Consider the following 22815-nt stretch of genomic DNA (forward strand, 5'->3'; position numbering starts at 1 on the left):
ACTCCTGAAGGTCATGGTCATGGTCGATTGATTATCCCAGGTAATAGCTTATGCATCATACTACTTACTAACATCCTGTGAAGTTTGAAGGCAAAATTTGAAAACGTGTGACCAGGAAAGTTGTTTGGGTGATTTTAGTGTTTGACCTTCCTGTGAACTTGACCTTTGACCTTGACTTTGACTCTTTTGTGTGCTGAAAGGTATCTTCATAGGACTGCTACATGTGAACTTACAAGAGTCTGCAATGATGATGTGCACTCTTTTTCCACACTTAAAAAAATCTAAATGTGAATGGGGATGATCAAACTTTTCTTGGGTACTGCGAATTACTTCCAGCAAACAAAATATCCATTATTTAATTTGTCATTATTATTATTATTATTATTAGTATTATTATTGAAAGGTTTGTATATAATAACGTCTCTGGTTTATTTAAAAAAAAAAGATTTTACTTTTGATGCTCTGTCAATTCCGGTTTATTGTGTTTTGTTTCCGGGTAACTTGACACGGTGCACAGCAGCCGTGTCCGTGGACGTTTCCAACTCGACCAGCAGAAGCTCCACGTCGGGCGGGTTTCCTGGACTTACTGTTTGAATTTCATCAGCTGTGATTGTTAAACGTAACGCAGAAAAACGCGTTGCGATGATGCACGGAAATAATCCAGATCATATCAAATTAAATGAGTCTACACCTATTTCAGTTACTTTTTAAAAAAACACACATGCACGCATTCTTAAATTTAAGGTGTTATAAAGTTTTATCGTAATATAAATGTAATTCCATCTATATTACACGTTATTTCTGTACGCGCAGGAGGTTAAACAAAACTCAAAATATAGTGGAGAAAAAGATTTGAGCTTATTGATTTTCAAAACGAAACGATTTTAAAAATTACACTTTAACTTAAAGAGATATTGAATACGCTGTATTCGCGTAACTTATTTTTATTATTATTATTATTATTATTATTGATAAAAACGAACAAAAACAAAACAAAAAAACAGCACAACTACGCCTCCAGGCTGTATCTGCGAGGAAACGTTCGATTTATTTATCCGTTCGTACCGGCAGAACGGTGCGTTTCTTTTGCGTGCAGATTTGGTTCTGAATAGTTTCAATGAATATTGGTTTTCGCTGAGGCCGTGGGTTGTTTAATTTCTTTACGATAAATTTTACATTTACTTTAGGTTTAGTCCGTTTGTTTTGTTTAAAGTTGGTCCTCTACATTTTTCATTTCAAAATTCGAAAGAACGACGTCCCTTGCTAGTTACCGTACCAATTTAATCTTCAGAAGAGTGTGATTTGTTATAACAAAGACAATTTGTCGTGGAGAATGTTTGATTTTGTTGTTTAGTAATGGCTAGAGGTGTAATCCGGCAGATGATGAGACATAAATCGAATCTCCCTCTGTGTCCGTTGGAGACGATGGCTGATCAGCGGGACGTTCAAACCGGCGGCAGTCGGAGGAAGGAAATATCGTCCTGTTCTGCCACCGCCATGGAGATTAAAAGGAAGAAAATACGGCAGAGCTCATTATTTCTACAGACGGAGGTGAGGACAAGGATTTATATTTGCTTTCAAAGCAGACCGCTGTGTTTACTCGGTTCAGATTTAACGCCGCATCACGACTACACGAATCTGACTGACATGATATCGACTATTTTTACATACATAACAATAACGATGTTGATATTAACAATAACGGTAATGCTAATAATAATAATAGGTTTCTTTCTGTTTTTGAGAACAATGCATTTCTGTAATCCAATATGGGAGTTTCCCCCTTTTGATTGTGTTTGTGCACAATAGATCCACCCACACATGCACCGTGGATTTGCATCCCGAGTTCCTTCGGCCTCTCGCTTTTTCACTCAGGGTCGCCACAACAGATACAGAACGGATCTGGTGCTTGTTGATTTGGCACAAGTTTTACACCGGGGGCCCTTTGTGATGCAACTGCACATTAGAGATGGGCGGATCGATTCTAATATCGATAATATCGATACCAACGCTGGTACTGATATTGAATGATCCTCGTGTAAAAAGATAGATACTCAAGCTTATTTTCTCTCTCCCACACGCACTGACTGCTGCGCACACAGATTAATCAAAGTCTACTCTCTGTCTGTAAGAGTAGATTGTGTCACACAACATGGAGCAGCGCACCCTCCCCCCTCTGGTCTTTTGTTGTTGTGCCGGCATGTGGCTCAGCAGCGCCAACCAACAGCCATGCAGGTAGACTCGGCCTGGCTGCCCACTCAGCGCTCTCCTTGACTCAGCCCTCTACCTCAGGAGATTTTAAGTTGGATTGAGTGATATTTTTTAAAACAAAAATGTTGATTGTGATAATAAAGTATTTTGTTGTCACGTACAATGTTTGGCGAAATTCTATCCTAGGTCTTTTGGATCCTTTGGATCTATGAAGCTTAAATATGAAAAAGTATCGGTATCAAAATCAGCAATACTGGGCCTGTATTTAATTGGTATCAGATCAATACCAAAATTCCCGGTATCGCCCACCTCTACTGCACATTTCATGGAGCATTGGCAGGGGTGGGCTTGAACTGAAAACCTTCTGTTCTGGAAGCAAGCACACTAGCCACACAACAAGAATAAATAACAACAATACTACAAATATTAACAAAAGCAATCTGAGATTTCTGACAAGGACTCAAAATAACAGATATGTGATTTACATCAGGACCTGGACTTTACTTGGATCTGGATCCCACAACACAATGCAATAATTGCATACTGATCCAGAATGATCCGACTGATCAAGATGTTGCAGTGTGATATTTAATTCACAAGCTGAAACTAAAGAGTGTTTTCCTGATCTTGGTTTAACATCTTGATGTCATATCCATAAAGTAGTTTTGATGTAATCTTTAAAAATCTGCAAAGTGAAATCCTGATTCAGAATCCAGATCCAGGTCCAGATCACCTCCAAAAATTAATGGAGTCTTCAGAGGCCTAACACCAATGTGTGGTGAAAATTTGGTGGGAATCTGTGAAGTAGTTTTGACCTAATCTGTCAAAGCCGATACTATAATGTGAAATCTTGATCCAGAATCCAGATCCGGATCACCTCTGAAATGTAATGGAGTTTTCCATAGCCTAATATCTACTCACACACTCATCTTAAACCGCTTAGTCCAATTAAGGGTTCCCAGCAGTCACAGAGCGTGAGGCGGGGTACACCCTGGACAGGACGCCAGTCTGTCGCAGGGCCACATATCTATCTGTGGTGAAAATTTCGTCAAAATCCGTGCAGTAGTTTTGACGTATTCCTGCTAACAGACAGACATCAAATAAATGCTGATGATTTTATTACTTCCTTGGCGAACATAATAAAATAACAAGATATGTAAATTCAGCTCTTTAAAAGTATCCTCAATGAAGTAAATTAATAAACTTCCTCAACTCCGCAGACCAAGTAGCGATAAAGACAGTAGAGTTCCGCGATGCACTGAAGCATCTGTTTTTTTTACTGACAGTCTTCCAGACAGATATTGCATTTGCTAATGTTGTTTTAATTTGGAAGTGTTGTGCCCTCTGTTGGCCACCATACAAACCAGATCAAGGGAAACACCACCTGACACGTGTTTTACGTGCTGTTTAAAAGTCGAGCGTGCGTTGTGTCTTTGTGTCTGAAAGGATGCCGACGTGCAAGAAAAGCTGGACTTTGAGGTGCGGATGCGAGAGGGAGCCTATAAACTGCTCCTGGCCTGCACAAAGAGAGAACCGATTCTCAACGCTTCCAAAAACCTGCAGACATGCAACACCAGGATCAAGGCTTATCTCACACAACTGCAGGCGAAGAGAGAAGAACGGGGCGTGACGGGAGCATCCAGGAGGTATGACAGGACACTCAGGTCTCAAAAACATCTGGTAAAGTATGACAGAGATTCCAGTTTGTAATGTAGAATTTATTGCAGGAATCCAGTAGGGGATTAGGGATGTGAATTACTCTGGTTGTTTTGGATATCAGTTCTGTTTATCTGTCTGGTTCATTTATTGATTCCCTTATCAATGCCTGATCAGTTTTCTGTGTGGAATGATGTGGGGCTACACAGGTTTTCAGGATCATGACCTCTGCTAAGGAGTTAATGTCTTCAGCAGCATTTGTTTGTCTGTTTGTTTCCCTGTTAGCAGGATAACTCAAAAAGTAATGAGCAGATTTCACTGAAATTTGTCGAGCAGGTAGATAATACTCCAAGAAATAAATACTCAGTTTTGGAGGAGAGCTGGAATATGTTCTGGAACTGAGATCCAGAAGAATGTTTAATAAAGAGCAGCTTTTAACTCAAAACTTGCAAAAAAAGAAAATGAGAGATTTTATCTTGAAATGTTTTTGAGTGCCTTTGTTGCAGTTGTTTTCCTTGTTGCTAGGTGCAGAGTTTGCCACAACCATGAGTTTGTGCAACGTGGATGTGTCATAAAAACAAGCAGGCACTGATAAAAGGAATAGCGTCTCAGACATACGATTCCAAGGAATTGAAAAATTTGGATTTTGGTTCTGAACAGGAACTGCTTGTGGATTTCCATTCATCTTGGGGATTATTTCAAATAAAGTGCTAAATTAAAGTAGATTTAGTGAGACAGTTAGTTACATAGTGTTTATATTTTGTGCAATTTGCAAGTCTGAGTTATTCCCAAATAGGACCAGGGCTGTTTTGGAATTGTGCTCGGAAGTATTGTTCAAATTTCCAAATTTTTTATGCATTTCACAAAAATTTACAGTAATCCTAAATAATTTGTAAGGTTGCCAGACATCTTAGGCAGATTTATAGCCTCAGTCCAACATCAGAAGTGCGCAGTGCCCTTCCAGAAATGGCCGTTGGCTCAATTTGGGAGTAAAAGAAATCTCACTTTGCTTCTCTTCACAACCTGCCGGGAACATTTATAATCTGAAATTTCATTCCAGTTTTACAGATGCCATGTCAGATGACTGCGTGCCCTGTAAAGGAACAGTTGCAATATCTGGTAACACACTTTTCTCTGCACAAAAATAGATAAAAAGTTGTTTTTAAGTGATTTATTCTGAGGTTTTTCTTCCTGTGCTGATAGGACTTCGTATTCCTTTGATGTGGAGGGATTCCGACCACTTCAACAACAGAGGGAGTGAGTTTTTCTGTTTCACTTCACCCAGTGTTCTTCTGCAGAGCTGCTTTCTGCACACATTCACTCCCCTGTGTTTATCAGGTTCTCGTCGGGTGGCAGCTTTCTGTCTGATGCAGATCGACTCAGAGGTGTTTGACACCCAAATGATGGTGGTGGACCGATCTGTCACTGACATCTGCTTTGAAGGAATCACTATTTTGTAAGTATTTGTGTGCTTAATTTGGAAAAAGAAACACTCCTCCTGAAGTAATATTTAAGTAATACATAAGTACCTGCTTATTTGAACTATAGAGGGCACTGTTGGAAAGTTGCTGTGTCTGTGTTGGATGAACAACTGTAGTACATTTTCCAATTGTGCAAACAGTAACTCATAAACAATAACTGCTGTCTTCTTTTTACTCATCAGATAAAAAGAGCACATAATGAGGACAATGTGATTAATTTGTAGTTAACTTTAATGCACCTGATCGGCTGAAAAAGCAACTTTGTTTGGTCTATGTAATATCCCATATGTGTGTCTGCCACCTGTTGGATGGTGACTGCATACTGAATGAGCTACAGTAAATTAGTGGTTGAACTTGCATTAAGTTACAGTCTGCCACCTGCTGAATGCTACGCAGGACGTGTTCCCGCAACCGTGTGGGGAAATATAAGGATGGATAAATGGAGGGCTGTTGTACACACTCTCTGAGTGTCCTAAAGTAATAATGATTTTAAAAGTGTTGATTTATTTTAATGAATGCTGTCTGGAAGTTCGAATCCAGTTCAAGCTACTTGTCTTTGTCCTTGGACAAAACCCTAAACCAACATGGTCTCAGTCTACCCACATGTAAATGGGGACTGACTTCAGCTGGGGAAGTAACCTGCATCCAGGTGGAGTCATAGACTCATCTGCTTGACGCTACATAGTCCAAAGATAAGGACCAGTACCAGAAGTACTCTTCTTCTATTTGGAAGTACATTTCTTTTGAATTTGTATCAAAAATACACTGTTGGAGACAGACTTCTTTTCTTTTTTATATATGCTGCTGGGGGGAGGTGTCTGTTTTTTTAAGACCTTTCTCTGGAGCAGTAGCGTGGTTTAAGTTCTTCCTCCCTTACAGTAAGGATGCAGTTCCCCAGTTTGAGCTGAAGGTGGAGCTGTGGAGCTGCGCCCTGGAGGAGGAGCTCACATCTGTCAACACACCAAAGAAACTGGCAAAGAAGATCCGCTCCTCCTTGGGAAAGACCTCTGGGATGAAGCTGCGCCCTCTGCTGGACAGTCCAGACTCTGACTCCTTCCTGCAACAAAATCCCGTCCCCTCGTAAGTGTCACATGTCCTCGCCGGGTGGAGGAATAACAAGTTTGTGAAATAGGTTATCAGTCATTGAAATTAAAACACCACTGTGTGTATTTGTCCCTTATTTTGCGACAGCGGAGCAAAGTTCAGCTTGCTGGCCTCCACCACGCTGCATCTGCCTCAGGCTGAAGGCAGTTTTCAGTCTCACTCCTTCACTGTCCTCCAAGGCCGTAAGACATGACTTATGTACTGAAAAATCATGCATTCATTATTATTATTATTATTAATAATTATTCATATCAGGGTTTCCCAGAAATCAAAGCACTAAAGAAAATTAAGATCAGTAATAAAATGATGAATGCCAATAATAAAAGTGCACTACAACAGTGCACAAAAATCCCAAATTAAAGAGCTGATAAAAAAAAATCAAATGGACTTACATTTTTATTGTAGTGTTTCCAACACTGTGAACCAGCAATTGAGGTCCATCGGATGATTTCTTTTGCACAAAGTCCACCAAGTAACATCCAATATGCTGTCCGCTACAGTTATTTGTCCATCTTGCTTGTTTTTGGGGATTTAACAGTCCTTATGTTACACACCACAAGATGAAGGCTTCCTGCATAAATCCACTGGTCACTTCTCCATGTTGCAGTGAACCAGCATTCTGGGTCCATCTGAGGATTTCTTTTGCCCAAAGGGCGTTAAATAAAATCCAATATGTTGCCATCACACAGTTGTTTGTCAGTGTTGCTTCTTTGTGGAATTTTCACCCAGTTGATTTAATACGTTTGATGTTAACTGAGGCTGTTGCTCGTCACCGTGACAGCTGAGTGGTCTTCCTGGCTTCCTCTTTATGGCAACCTGTGCTGCAGGCTGGTGGCCCAGCCGGCCTGTATGACCCAGTGCATGATGACCGGCTACCTCAGTCACAAGGTGCATCCACAACTCCCATCATGAGCATTATTAGCCTTCAAACCCTCTACTGGATTAACTACAATTAAATCTGTGTTTCACCAAAGCAGCAAATATGACTTGTGGTGTGTTTTTGGTGATTTTCAGCAAAATGTGGATGGATTGTTCCACTGCTACAGACTTTACTGCGTGCTGAGTGCCGGCGTTTTATCCTGTTACTTCACTCCAGAGGAAATTGATGCTAAAGTCCAGCCCACCATCAACATACCCATTAATGAGGTAAGACAGAACACTCAGCGTATTGTTCAGGTGATTGTTGGTTGTCATTTTAAAGATGTCGTCCCTTTTGTCTTAACAGAATTGACAAGTTTATTTGTGTTGAAATTGAGTTATTATGTAGTTATTTCTGCATATTACTAAATTACACGTTATTTTATTGCTGGGAAAAAAATTGGGGGGTGGAGAGGGAAGTTTCCATGGCAGACATAGTGAGTGTCAGATTTTGCAGATGAGAAAGAGGAAGTGCATGAGCAAGGTTCAAAGTTCATCATCCTGCATTCTATGGGAACTTGGAATTTAAGACATGAACTAGAAAAACATTCTGATTAATTTTGTCAAACCAAGTAAAAACTAGAGATGTACCGAATCCTGATTTTTAAGGTTCTGCCGAATACCGAATCCACTGCTTAAGATTTGGCCGAATCTGAAACCGAATACCGAATCCTACCCTGATCATCAGCTAGTACATTATAATGCAATGAAAACCATTGCACAGTGTATTTCCTTTCCTTAACAGTAAGATAAAACATAGGTGATAACTTCTACCATTATTTTTTTATTTGAGTATAGTCACACTTACAGAACACCACTGAAATGTTAAGCTTAAAGCCATTCAGTGTACAGGCTTAGTGTTCTGTTCATTCCAAAGAACAAAGAAAGAGAGCAAAAAGGTTATCTTCTCTTAAGCCTGGTTCACACGACAGGATTTTAAAATTATCTTTAGGTTTCCAAAACCTGAGAGACCACACACGTGAAGATTAAAAACTCATGGCTCTAACAGGTTTGGTCGTACAGCGTGTGGTGTTCAGCCACACGGTAAGGACAACAACACCACACATGCACAGATTTCACGCACGGACATTCACAGCTCAGACAGGAAATCTTGCAAAATCTCTCGAGATTAAACGTGACTTCAGAGTAAACAAACAGAGATACTTTGTGGACTATTTAAAACAGAGGGGGAAAAAAACTATACAAAAAGAAAAAGAAAAGGTGTTCTTTAAAGGAGTGGAGACAGCGTGACCACCGGACTTTCTGGTAAGTCAGAACAGCTGTTTTGATTTTTTTTTCCGCTCCGTACATCCAGTACCTCGCTTTCTGATTGGCTGAATGTCACATTTAGCAGAGGCTGTGTACTTGTTTTGGTCAGAGGACACAACACACACACTGCGATATCGACCCCCAAAAAAATCCAACATGTTGAATATCCCCGATTTGCAATCGGAGCGCTCCTGACGCCCTTCCGAGCAGATCAGAGCGCTCTGAACACACCACACACGGCAGGAATATCTGATAAGATTATCTTTAGCGTCATCATGATTGTAGGGGCGTCCTTAAGATTGTCGGAAGGGGAAGATCGGGACCGATATCGGCCTAATTATCCTGCCGTGTGAACCCGTCCTTAAACATTAACGACGTAATCACGTTGTGCTTACGTGCGGTCGGATTCGGTTCGGTTGGCGCTCTAGGGTTCGGCCGAAACCGAACCCCGTCAATAAGGCCAATGTTCGGCCGAATCCGAAACTGAATCTTGGATTCGGTACATCTCTAGTAAAAACATTGCAAGCACAACATTAGTGATGACTGTCTAGCAGATATCGCGCAAAACCTTTGTGTGAAAAATGTTCACATTTTATGCAGTTTGTCTCAGCAGTATCTTTTGTGTTCTGAATTTATTCACTGTGTTCATCACTGTAATTCTGTTTTCATTTTTTTTATGTTTTTGACACTTTGAGTCACAGTTGGAGGTCTGCTGTTTTTCCTCAGCTTCATGATGCCAACATTAGCATATGTAGCATAGTGATGCTCTTTTGCCCTTAAACAGCATGGCGGGAAAGTTTCCCACTGTATTGTAGCCGTGTTGTCAGAGTACGAGGTCTGTGATAAAAGTAACGGACCTTATTATTTTTTTCAAAAACCATATGGATTTGAATCAAGTGTGATTACATCAGACATGCTTGAACCCTCGTGGGCATGCGAGAGTTTTTTCACACCTGTCGGTTACGTTATTCGCCTGTGGGCAGTCTTTGAGTGAGGAGTCGCCCACCCTCTCGTCGTTTTTTCATTGTTTAGGAATGGTTCAGAGACTGCTGCTTTGTTTGATAAAAATCTTTTCAAAAACTGTAAGGCACAACTGAGTGGACACCATTCGATAAATTCAGCTGGTTTTCGGTAAAAATTTTAACGGCTGATGAGAGATTTTGGTCTGGTAGTGTCGCCATAAGGACGGCCCACGGTGCCTGACGGCGATCCGCGCTTCGAGGCGGCAGTGTCTCGCCGTTTCAAGTTGAAAACTTCCACATTTCAGGCTCTGTTGAACCAGTAAGTCGTCAGAGAAGAGAGAACTTTCAGAAGAAGTCAGCATGAGGAGTTTATTCGGACATTCCATTGTTAACGGACATTTTGTAATGAAAGAACGTGCGGGCAGAGTCGCATGTCGGGCCGGACCCGACCGCGGGGGGTCGCAACAGGAAAAACGCCTCCGTTGGAAACCTTAACGCGCAAGTTGGAACATGCCCAAGCTGTTAAACAATTTCTCAGTTACTCACTTGTTGAAAGCCATCAAAAGCTGCCTGAATTTTACAAATGGTTTTCAACACGAAGGTGTTTTTCCTGTCGCGGCGCAGACGGATTCGCCGAGTCATCACGGAAACAACTTGGCGCATTTGCGCCCACGTCTTTCATTACAAAATGTCCTTAAACAGTGGAATGTCCGCATAAAGTCCTCATGCCGGCCTGTTCTGAATCTTCTCTGTTCTCTCACGACGTCCTGGGTGAATTAAGCCTTAAATTAGAATGTTTTCAGGTCGAAACAGGCCAACGACGGTGCCTGGAAGCGCTGCGCGACATCCCACTCCGTGGGAAGTCTTTACACCGACAGAAACACCCCATAATCTCTCATCAGCCGTTAAACTTTTCACCGAAAACAAGCTTAATTTCTCGAATAGTGTCCACTTGGATATCCCTCACAGGTCCAGAAAAAATGTTGATAAATCTTAAATATGATCAATCTGTCTTTATTAGTTGGCTATGTACCACAGGCTTTTAAGGTGGCAGTAATTAAACCTTTACTTAAAAAGCCATCACTTGACCCAGCTATCTTAGCTAATTATAGGCCAATCTCCAACCTTCCTTTTCTCTCAAAACTTCTTGAAAGGGTAGTTGTAAAACAGCTAACTGATCATCTACAGAGGAATGGTCTATTTGAAGAGTTTCAGTCAGGTTTTAGAATTCATCATAGTACAGAAACAGCATTAGTGAAGGTTACAAATGATCTTCCTATGGCCTCAGACAGTGGACTCATCTCTGTGCTTGTTCTGTTAGACCTCAGTGCTGCTTTTGATACTGTTGACCATAAAATTTTATTACAGAGATCAGAGCATGCCATAGGTATTAAAGGCACTGCGCTGCGGTGGTTTGAATCATATTTATCTAATAGATTACAATTTGTTCATGTAAATGGGGAATCTTCTTCACAGACTAAGGTTAATTATGGAGTTCCACAAGGTTCTGTGCTAGGACCAATTTTATTCACTTTATACATGCTTCCCTTAGGCAGTATTATTAGACAGCATTGCTTAAATTTTCATTGTTACGCAGATGATACTCAGCTTTATCTATCCATGAAGCCAGAGGACACACACCAATTAGTTAACTGCAGGATTGTCTTACAGACATAAAGACATGGATGACCTCTAATTTCCTGCTTTTAAACTCAGATAAAACTGAAGTTATTGTACTTGGCCCCACAAATCTTAGAAACATGGTGTCTAACCAGATCCTTACTCTGGATGGCATTACCCTGACCTCTAGTAATACTGTGAGAAATCTTGGAGTCATTTTTGATCAGGATATGTCATTCAATGCGCATATTAAGCAAATATGTAGGACTGCTTTTTTGCATTTGCGCAATATCTCTAAAATTAGAAAGGTCTTGTCTCAGAGTGATGCTGAAAAACTAATTCATGCATTTATTTCCTCTAGGCTGGACTATTGTAATTCATTATTATCAGGTTGTCCTAAAAGTTCCCCGAAAAGCCTTCAGTTAATTCAAAATGCTGCAGCTAGAGTACTGATGGGGACTAGAAGGAGAGAGCATATTTCACCCATATTGGCCTCTCTTCATTGGCTTCCTGTTAATTCCAGAATAGAATTTAAAATTCTTCTTCTTACTTATAAGGTTTTGAATAATCAGGTCCCATCTTATCTCAGAGACCTCTTAGTACCATATCACCCCAATAGAGCGCTTCGCTCTCAGACTGCAGGCTTACTTGTAGTTCGTAGGGTTTGTAAGAGTAGAATGGGAGGCAGAGCCTTCAGCTTTCAGGCTCCTCTCCTGTGGAACCAGCTCCCAATTCAGATCAGGGAGACAGACACCCTCTCTACTTTTAAGATTAGGCTTAAAACTTTCCTTTTTGCTAAAGCTTATAGTTAGGGCTGGATCAGGTGACCCTGAACCATCCCTTAGTTATGCTGCTATAGACGTAGACTGCTGGGGGGTTCCCATGATGCACTGTTTCTTTCTCTTTTTGCTCTGTATGCACCACTCTGCATTTAATCATTAGTGATCGATCTCTGCTCCCCTCCACAGCATGTCTTTTTCCTGGTTCTCTCCCTCAGCCCCAACCAGTCCCAGCAGAAGACTGCCCCTCCCTGAGCCTGGTTCTGCTGGAGGTTTCTTCCTGTTAAAATGGAGTTTTTCCTTCCCACTGTCGCCAAGTGCTTGCTCACAGGGGGTCGTTTTGACAGTTGGGGTTTTTCTGTAATTATTGTATGGCTTTGCCTTGCAATATGACGCGCCTTGGGGCAACTGTTTGTTGTGATTTGGCGCTATATAAATGAAATTGATTTGATTTGATAAAGCAACGCGCACCGTCCGCAGCGGCTATTCAGACAAAGAGATTCCGACAAGCGGGGTGGAGCACTCCTCACTCAATGCCTGCCCACAGGCGAATGACGTCACCGACACGCGTGAAAAAACTCACGCATGCGCACGAGGGTTCAAGATTGTCTGACGTAAAAACATATGAATCAAATGCATTTATTTTTTGAAAAAATAAAAAGGACCGCTTTTTTCATCACAGACCTCGTATATTAACCCACGAGAGCCAAAGTTCTAAATTATTTGCAGAAATTTTGATCATATTACAACCTAAGATTGTGAATTCTTAATTTCACTACTACAGAACAAAATTATCATGGAGCCAAGGAAAATGTTATGACTTAAATGATTAAACACAGAAAGTGACTACATCTTTCCTGGATGTTACAATCTATGCTGTGTTTTTAGACATTCTGCGGGTCATCTTTTAATTTGGGACAAAAACAAAATTGATCACATTATTGATTTATCATGCAAACAGCATGCTAACCCATGGGCTAACCAGCTAATTAATGTAAAGGCACAGAGCAAGCTAAAAGCAGTCTTGGTAAACTGATTCTTGTTGCCACTAAAAAGGCGAAAATTTTGTTTGAAGTGTTCTGCCGTATGGAGAGTTTACCTGTGGGGGTAAACGTTTACATTTTTCCCCATTAAATGTAAAGAAACATTTTAAAACTGCCAGTTACACAGTTAGCCACTTACCTTGGCCTCGCCATCCTCCCCTGGTGCCGAGTTATTACAAGTCAGCTGTTGATGAATTTTTTTTTTTCTTTTAGAATGAGCTTTTCATCGACATTCGACTTGTAATCAATTATTCATTGTTATTCATCTTAAAATCAATTTCATCTTTGTCCCAAGTGAAAAAAAATGACACACACACACACACACACCAAAGCATCTAAAAATGGAGCATAGGTATAAAAATTTCAAATTTCCCCTTTCAATAATGATCAACTCCTGGTTTTTACTTAATACTGTGTTTTCCAGAGGGTTCATGGTGTGGGTTTTTTTTTAATCTGAGGCCAAAATATGTCCATCGGGTATTGTGAAAACCAGTCTTATTACTGCCAGGGTCTTCAAATTCACAAGGAACATTCTTGGGACACAGAACTTGGACAAGTTCAAAGATGGCTAACCTTGACTTGTTCTAAAGAGTGAAAAGGTCACATTCTGTCTTCACACTTACTGATTACATGCTCATATAGGGCTCTGCATCAGATGACATCCTGCCCAGGGTGTACCCCGCCTCGTGCTCTATGATTGCTGAGATAGGCTCCAGCCCCCCGTGACCCTTAATTGGACTAAGCGCTTGAGGATGAGTGTGTGTGTGTGTGTGTGTGTGTGTATGTAGGGCTTTCCCAGAAATCAAAGCACTAAACAAAATAAACGCCAATGAAAATATGGTATTCATTATTGTCATTTTATCTGCAGTATTTAGTCGATAGAATTCATACAAGCATCACCTTCACTGATGCTGAGTTTGATCCAACATTTGCAGGCAAGTTAAAAAAGTGACACCTGCTCTATTGCATCCAAAAATAAATAAATTTCTGCATCAGCTGGAGTATTTTCAGTATAAAATCAGGTGTTTGAAATTTGTGTTGTCACCACAGGATACTCGTATCTGTGTGCTGGAGAAGGAGGCAGCAGGCCAAAAATCTAGAAGTCTGTCCATCATCTATCCATCATCAGATGGAAGTCGGACCATTGTCTTCAGCACGGACGCCGGCGACGAGATGGACGAGTGGGCAGACGCCTTCCACCAGCACCTCTATGATCAGAGTGAGTGAAGGCCATGAGTGCACAGGACGAGCGTTTTCAGCAAAAAGCGTCTTTTTGTTTTTGAAAATGTGTCAGCAAATGTTAGTGTTCCTCAGTCTGGATAAGAAACGTGTCAAATTTAAGTTGACGTTTATGGCGGCGTCTCTTTGTTTACCACCAGGCCAGTGGCTGCACTGCTGTGACCAGCTAATGAAGATCGAGATTGCATCACCACGGAAACCATCACTCTTCCTCGCCAAGCAGGCCGACTGTGTTTACAACGACCTCAGTGAGTAAAGTAATTGGACAGAGTGGCTGAAGCGAGTCGGGTGTCTTAATAATTCAACAGCTGCTTGATGTCTCATGTTTTGACAGGATTTGGATTTGTGATGTTTGTTTATTGTAGGTGAATGAAACATGATGCGAATGATAGATGTAAAAATGTTTTATATAATTAACCATCATTGGCTGTTTGTGCAATTATTATTGTTATTATTTTTATTATTATTGTGTCAGTGTATGCAGTAACACGTGTGGGCATGGTGCATCACTTTTCCCACATTTTTACAGCCTTATTCCAAAAAGGATGAAATTCTTTTTTGTTGTTGTTGGTTTTTATTTCGCCCCTCAAAATTCTATACACAATACCCCATAATGACAATGTGAAACCAGTTTTTTTTTGTTTTGTTTTTTTGCAAATTTATGTTAAAAAAAACTAAGAAGTCACGTGTACATAAGTATTCACAGCCTTTGCCATGAAGCTCAAAATTAAGCTTGGGTGCATCCTGTGTCCACTGATCATCCTTGAGATGTTTCTACAGCTTAATTGGAGTCCACCTGGAGTAAATTCAGTTCATTGGACATGATTTGGAAAGGCACACACCTGTCTACATATAAGGTCCCACAGTTGACAGTGCATGTCAGAGCACAAACCAAGCATGAAGTCAAAGGAATTGTCTGTAGACCTCTGAGACAGGATTGTCTCAAGGCACAAATCTGATGAAGGGTACAGAAACAGTACTGCTGTTTTGAAAGTCCCAATGAGCACAGTGGCCTCCATCATCCGTTAATGGAAGAAGTTCAGATCAACCTGGACTCTTCCTAGAGCTGGATGTCCGTCTAAACTGAGCGATCTGGGAGAAGGGCCTTCGTCAGGGAGGTGACCAAGAACCTAATGGTCACTCTGTCAGAGCTCCAGCTTTCCTCTGTGGAGAGAGGAGAACCTTCCAGAAGGACAACCACCTCTGCAGCAGTCAAGGTCAACACTTGGGGACAAATCTTGTGTATAGTGGTTATTTACAATGGGTATTCTGGTGAATTGGCTAAAGGTCAGGTCTGGGACTATGTGCTGGTGTTGGAACCGCCTTGCTTCCTGCATAGCAACCACCCAGGCAGACAGCTGATACTTGTCTAAAATAGACAGGAAAAAAGATAGGAAAATAAAAGCTACTTGTCTAAAATATATTCATGCTCATATCTCAGGAACTACTATATGAGATATTAAAGCACAGTGTTCTGCTCTCCTGGGGCTAACAGATGTAGTGGATCTCTCATGTCAAAATGATGTTAAGTGAAGTTGAAAACCAGCTGGCAGCGGCGAGGTGCGATACAAGCGTACAAATTCTGTTGAATGGTCGGAGCTGAATTTCTCACAACTTCAACATCGCTGATTTCCAAATGTACAGGTTGAACACAAAAATACTCCTTGGTTTCAAACATGTATAATATCAAAAGTCACATGAATAATTTTACAATTTTGGTATCAACAGTTACACAAACTCATGAAGTTTATTTTCTCTTTTTGCATTTTCTTCTTCAAAATTGTAAAATTATTCATGTGACTTTTGATATTAGAAATATTTGAAACCAAGGAGTGTTTTTGTGTTCACCCTGTATATTTCACTGATCCAGGTACTTTTACTGGATCTGCACAAAGTCTGACTTCTCTCTGTCATGGGATGTTTATAATAAATATGTTTCATTGAGATTCTGAAATTTCATTTTTCTAATATTGAGGGGAATGTTGAAAAAGTCCCATTTTAAAGAAAATTAATAAAAACAAAACTTGGTTCCCAATCAACCCCAAAATATAATGGATTCTTCCTCTTGATACAACTTATCATAACACCACATTTTATGGAGTTCAGCTGGAAAACTTTTGAGTAATTCCACAAAGAAATGAACCAACCAACAGACAGTCAAACCTTTCATACCAATAAATATGTTGTAGGTTAAAGCCTAGAACAAGGCTAAAAAGGTGAATTTGGGGCTAATTTTGGAGCCATATGAAAGAACTATAAACCAAAACTATAGATCTTAATATCTGACCTCAGGTGAATTTGGATCGATGCCAATTTTATTGATTAGAAAATGTGGATGTTTGAAGGATTTATATGGCGTTCCAGCAAACATTAGGTTGATTTACTTCTGCGATGGGTGTCACAATATAACCAGTTTACAGTAATACAACTTTGAAATTTCATACTGTAAATTGTTGATATTTACTGCCACCTACTGGTTGTATCAAGTCTGTGACATTTGTTTCCTTAAATGGGACTTTACTTTGCAGGTATAAACTCACCGGGGAAGTTTGAGAGCATCATTGACATCATCCACAACAAGATCGAGGAGACCGATGGACGCTTTCTCGTTGGTCAAGAAGACGAGAGGGACACGCCGAACTGGTCCAGTTTGTTTGACGGCTCTCATTCAGTGATGGTTCAGAAAAGTCTTCTGTCTCACAGCGACTCCTCCACCCCATGTTCCAGTCCCACCCACAGCACCAGCTCTATGCCCACTGGCAACAAGAAGCGCCGCGCCCCGCCCCCTCCACCTGGCAGAGAGCCTTATGCTCCTCCCACGCGTCCAGCCAGACCGCCCCTTCCTGCACTGGTTCGTCCTCCTACACTTACATGCCAAGAGAAGGAAAACTCCGACTCTGGCGCTTCACGTCTGCCAATGAGGTCTAAAACCGGCAGACCGTCTTTAGATGCCAAATTCTCTGCCATTATCCAGCAGCTCCAGAGGAACAACGCCAGGGGTGCCGCGGCTCTCAGCCGGAAAAATGCCCCGTTGGGTGTCCTCGATGTGCTTCCTCAGCATCCAGAGCACCAGGACAACAGCGCCAGCATCCCAGATGCTGTAGCTGGTCCTGGTCCTGGTCTTCTTCCTACACAGAGGACCAAACTCGGGAAGTCTTTCAGGGAGCAGATTAACCTAAAACCAGTGTGACCTCAGAGCCAGACGTATCCATTTAACCAGCTAACCCCATCGTACCACTATTAAAAACACCTACATAACACTTTAAATGTTTTCACCCTCCAGTAGTTACAGGTTTAAAAAAAAACATCACAATATTTGTGCTGTAGCTAATTTACGATAATGTGATATTAATTTGGACCTGAATGTGGGAGCAGATTTTGGTTTCACATTATCCAAAACAACTAAAAGACAAGGTGACATCTGATGCTACATCCTATTTCATATTGATACATCTCCAACAGCAAACATCTAGGGAAAGCCTTCGATGATTAAAAGCCGCACGTTGGCTTCAGCGGCTTCATCATTAATTCCACCGAAACGGAAAAGCTTATTACTCAGCAAACACACTAAAACTGGAACTGATCCACTGGCCGACAGTCAGGTCCATAAGTATTTGGACGGTGACACGTTGGCTGTAATGTAGCTTGTGCACACCGCCACAGTGGAGCTGGAATGAAACGATCAAGATGTGATTGTAGTTTCAACTTCAGATTTAACTTAAGGGGGATTAACAAAAACATCACACTAACCATTTTGGAATTACAGCCATTTTTATACAGAGGCTTTTCATTTTCAGAAGCTATAAGTAATTCAACAAACTTATAAGGATTATTGTTGATACAAACAATCACTTGTATAGCCAGTTTTATTTTGACAGGTCAGATGATGGATACACAAACGTTTCCACACCACAGAATATGTCTTGGGTTTAATTTACATCAATTGGTGACAATGCAAGAATGAGACTATAGTGAGGGAAGCCACCAAGATACCCATGATGACTCTGAAAGTGTTATCTTCTGTGGCAGCGACTGGAGAAACTATGCACAGTGTGGTTTTTTTTGTCTTGCATCACTTTTTAAACAGCTTCGTGGCAGAGTGGGGAAAAAAGGATTTTTGTAGAAGAACCAAGATCATATCCAGCCTTATGTCTTCCATGTGCCTTCTGGCAAATTAGCTGACATATCACATATTGTTTTTAAAGAAAATCCTTCTCTGCTCCACATCCCCATGAAACTGTCTGGTGATAGAACAGACAAAAGTTACCCCATATACAGTTTGTCCAATTGGAAGCCTACAATTCTGTAATTCTCTGGATGTCTTGGTGGCTTCCCTCACAAATCAACTAACTGCCTCATGCAGACAGATTAACCATACCGATGCCAATGTTTTTCTTAATGATTCATGGAAATGAAGTCAAAGACATATTCAATGACTTGAAAGTCTTCAAGCACACATCCCCTCGACCTGCTGAAAGAAACATGGCTGTAAAAATGATTTTGTGTAAAAGTACCCCCGATGGGGTCTTAAAATGTGGTCACTGCGCAATTAAATGGTTGTAATACCTTTAATAGTAAATGTGATTTTTTTTTTTTTTTTTTTTAAATTCACGCTTAAATTAAAATAACATCTTTTATTGTTTCATTTCAGCTCCAGTGTGTAGGGAGGTAAAAATCCATATAATGGCCACACTGTCCAAATACTTGTGAACCTGCCAGAATTCCACTTACTGTGATGACTTTACGAGCACTGTAGCAGATTTTTACAGAACAGGGTTTTGGTGCTAATGCGGCTGAGGTCTCGGTAATGGAGGCGACCTCACTTCAGTGGCTGCAGCACTGCAGCCCATAAACACTGTGAACATAATGGTGTGGATGACTCTTTGGAGAAGCAGAAATAATGAACATCCTTGTGCATTGTGAGCACATATCCAAACACCGCCAACTGCTAAAATGCTTTAACCACTTAACAATGTCGTTTTGCAGAAAGGTGTTTGTATTTACAGTGTGTGAAACACGAGGCGTGTTGACTTTATTGAATTGCCTGATCAGGTACAGCAGCATCACGTTGCCCTGTTTAATCAGGAGCAGGAGGTGTAAATGGATGAGAGGATTAGCGAAGGCTTTAGTTCAAACCTTTAAAAAAAATTGCACAAAAAGAATTTGTGGTTCAATATTCAGTATGTTCCAAATGTTTCCTGTATGTTTTGTGGTAAAACTGGTTATCTGTAACACACACAAAAAAGAAATACAGGTTGTTCACGTTGTTGTTGGTACGTCGTCCACTCAGACTGTCACACCAGTTGTTATTAATGAACTGTAATCACACCTCAGACTATACGATTAGGAGTTATTTGTTCATTATGTCACTAGATAAGAAGCAGTTTGTAGTTTTTGTCAAGCAAACAGAATTTTAATTGCAATATTTCTCGAAAACTTAAATTTGTTTTAAATGTGCTGCCCTTTAAAAAAAATGTTTTATTTGTATGAGTATCTCGCTTTGTGATGTGAATTAAAGGATAAGTTCATTTATATATATATACAACCATAGTCATATTAAAGTATTGTTGGCAGTCACTCCTGCGTGTTATAAACTCAACGGATGTATGTGTGTGTGTGTGTGTGTGTGTGTGTGTGTGTGTATATATATATATATACACACACACAGTAGTGTTCAGAATAATAGTAGTGTTATATGACTAAAAAGATTAATCCAGGTTTTGAGTATATTTCTTATTGTTACATGGGAAACAAGGTACCAGTAGATTCAGTAGATTCTCACAAATCCAACAAGACCAAGCATTCATGATATGCACACTCTTAAGGCTATGAAATTGGGCTATTAGTTAAAAAAAAGTAGAAAAGGGGGTGTTCACAATAACAGTAGCATCTGCTGTTGACGCTACAAACTCAAAACTATTATGTTCAAACTGCTTTTTTACCAATCCTGTGAATCACTAAACTAGTATTTAGTTATATAGCCACAGTTTTTCATGATTTCTTCACATCTGCGAGGCATTAATTTTGTTGGTTTGGAACCAAGATTTTGCTCATTTACTAGTGTGCTTGGGGTCATTGTCTTGTTGAAATACCCATTTCAAGGGCATGTCCTCTTCAGCATAAGGCAACATGACCTCTTCAAGTATTTTGACATATCCAAACTGATCCATGATACCTGGTACGTGATATATAGGCCCAACACCATAGTAGGAGAAACATGCCCATATCATGATGGTTGCACCACCATGCTTCACTGTCTTCACTGTGAACTGTGGCTTGAAGTCAGAGTTTGGGGGTCGTCTCACAAACTGTCTGCGGGCGGCCCTTGGACCCAAAAACAACAATTTTACTTTTATTTTACACAAAATATTCCTCCATTTCTCTTTAGGCCAGTTGATGTGTTCTTTGGCAAATTATAACCTCTTCTGCACGTCTTTGATTTAACAGAGGGACTTTGCGGAGGATTCTTGCAAATAAATTAGCTTCACACAGGCGTCTTCTGTCACAGCACTTACAGGTAACTTCAGACTGTCTTTGATCATCCTGGGGATAATCAATGGATGAGCCTTTGCCATTCTGGTTAGTCTTCTATCCATTTTGATGGTTGTTTTCTGTTTTCTTCCACACATCTCTTGTTTCTTTTTGTCCATTTTAAAGCATTGGAGATCATTGTAGATGAACAGCCTATAATTTTTTGCACCTGCGTATAAGTTTTCCCCTCTCCAATCAACTTTTTAATCAAACTACGCTGTTCTTCTGAACAATGTGTTGAACGTCCCATTTTCCTCAGGCTTTCAAAGAGAAAAGCATGTTCAACAGGTGCTGGCTTCATCCTTACATAGGGGACACCTGAGTCACACCTGTTTGTTCCACAAAATTGACGAACTCACTGACTGAATGCCACAGTACTATTATTGTGAACACCCCCTTTTCTACTTTTTTTTACTAATAGCCCAATTTCACAGCCTTAAGAGTGTGCATATCATGAATGCTTGGTCTTGTTGGATTTGTGAGAATCTACTGAATCTACTGGTACCTTGTTGCCCATATAACAATAAGAAATGTACTCAAAACCTGGATTAATCTTTTTAGTCACTTAGCACTACTATTATTCTGAACACTACTGTTTATATACAACAGTAGTCATATTAAAGTATTGTTGGTAGTCACTCCTGAATGCTTTACTCACCTTTGAAAATTATGTTTTTGACCTCTGGATGAACTCCAAGCATTTTTCCAAGCTCTAAGGGCCCTATCTTGACAATTTGTGGCACACAGCTTGCACACACTTTACGCTTGCAATTGGGGCATGTCCAACTCTACTTTGCTATTTATAGTGTGAGAAATCTGAGCCCAAAGATACAGGGTGCAATTTACCCACTTAATCTGGTGCGTTTTTCTATTAAAATGAGAGGTTTCCTGATGAGCTAACCTGAGCACAACTCATCAAAGCTCACAAGCAGAATGCTGCCACTAAAGCTCCATGCGGTGAAGCAGTAAGGTGAAGATTTGTATTTGTTGACTTCTTTTCTATTCAGTTCAGTTTTGTTGTATGTATGTACATGTATCACAAATCCACCTATGTAAGGCATATCTGAATATTTTGCTGTGTATACATAGCAAGAAAACTGCACTTGGCTTTAGACAAGGTTTTGGGGGATCTATGGCGCAGTCTCTTTCTGCCACCTCATGATGTCAAAGCCTGTGCACTGCGCCGGACCACATGTCATTTTAAGACCCATAGGTACACAACTGAGGGCAAGTAAAATAAAGCAAAGTTGAGTATAGCATTCAGAGGCTTGACTGTTAATCAATTTTAAAAGGGAGAAGATTGACTTTTCAACTTGGGCTTTATTTTTTAGAAGTTGTGGGCTTTGTCTTTTCACTAGGTAGAAAATTGAATTTAATCAGTGCACTGTTGATTTTCAAGTAGAACATTGCATGATGGCTATGAGGCTAAGGTAAGCAGCTAACTGTATTATTAGTTGTTTTGTTAATTTACACTGAGGTAAACATACACGTTTACCTCCATAGGGATCCTCTCCATGCTGACATTTTTACCTGTTGAGTTGCAATGAGGCTGTTCACTGAGCGCTTTAAGCTAGCCCCATGTCATTACATTATGTGACTGGTTATCTTGCAACAGTGTTTATGTTCTAAATCAACACTGTGCTGATTAAGAGGATTCAACACTGAAAAAAGAACCAAATTAACTGAATTGTTTTAATTGGTAACAACTGAATGAATTAAGTTCTTTGAAATTTAGATTAACTCTAATTTGCTAACTTAATTTCAAAGAACTTAATCAGGCTTTACCAATTGAAACAATTCAATTAATTTGGTTCAACTGTTTTTGCTTTGTCAGTGAAGATGAATCCCAGAACTTCTAAAAAAAAAAAAAATAGAGCCCAGGTAGAAAAATGTTGAACTTGCTCTTTAGCATGAAGACAGTTGTTTAAAAAAGTGGACTCATCCTTTAAAAACGACAACGGTTTGACCACTTTAAGAACTAATTAGCCATTTTTATAGCCAT

General features: G+C 40.2%; 1 protein-coding gene across 1 annotated transcript; it reads left to right on the plus strand.

The window, feature by feature from the left end:
- Positions 1 to 1425: 1425 nt before the first annotated feature.
- On the plus strand, positions 1426 to 18025 carry rtkn2a (rhotekin 2a). The gene is made up of 12 exons (XM_034185397.1): positions 1426 to 1551; positions 3658 to 3857; positions 4928 to 4986; positions 5071 to 5124; positions 5206 to 5323; positions 6228 to 6428; positions 6540 to 6634; positions 7234 to 7340; positions 7467 to 7598; positions 14094 to 14262; positions 14423 to 14530; positions 16811 to 18025. Exons 1-12 carry the CDS (start codon positions 1426 to 1428, stop codon positions 17470 to 17472), a joined length of 2031 nt encoding a protein of 676 aa, XP_034041288.1. The 3' UTR covers positions 17473 to 18025.
- Positions 18026 to 22815: the final 4790 nt, after the last annotated feature.

The sequence above is a fragment of the Thalassophryne amazonica genome, chromosome 13, assembly GCF_902500255.1.
Source record: "Thalassophryne amazonica chromosome 13, fThaAma1.1, whole genome shotgun sequence".
Lineage (NCBI taxonomy): Eukaryota > Metazoa > Chordata > Actinopteri > Batrachoidiformes > Batrachoididae > Thalassophryne > Thalassophryne amazonica.

Coding starts and splice junctions, on each gene's coding strand:
- rtkn2a (XM_034185397.1), top strand. CDS start 1,426: ATGGCTGATCAGCGGGACGTTCAAACCGGCGGCAGTCGGAGGAAGGAA. Junction 3,858..4,927: donor GTGACGGGAGCATCCAGGAG/GTATGACAGGAC, acceptor ATTTCATTCCAG/TTTTACAGATGCCATGTCAG. Junction 14,263..14,422: donor CCAGCACCTCTATGATCAGA/GTGAGTGAAGGC, acceptor GTTTACCACCAG/GCCAGTGGCTGCACTGCTGT.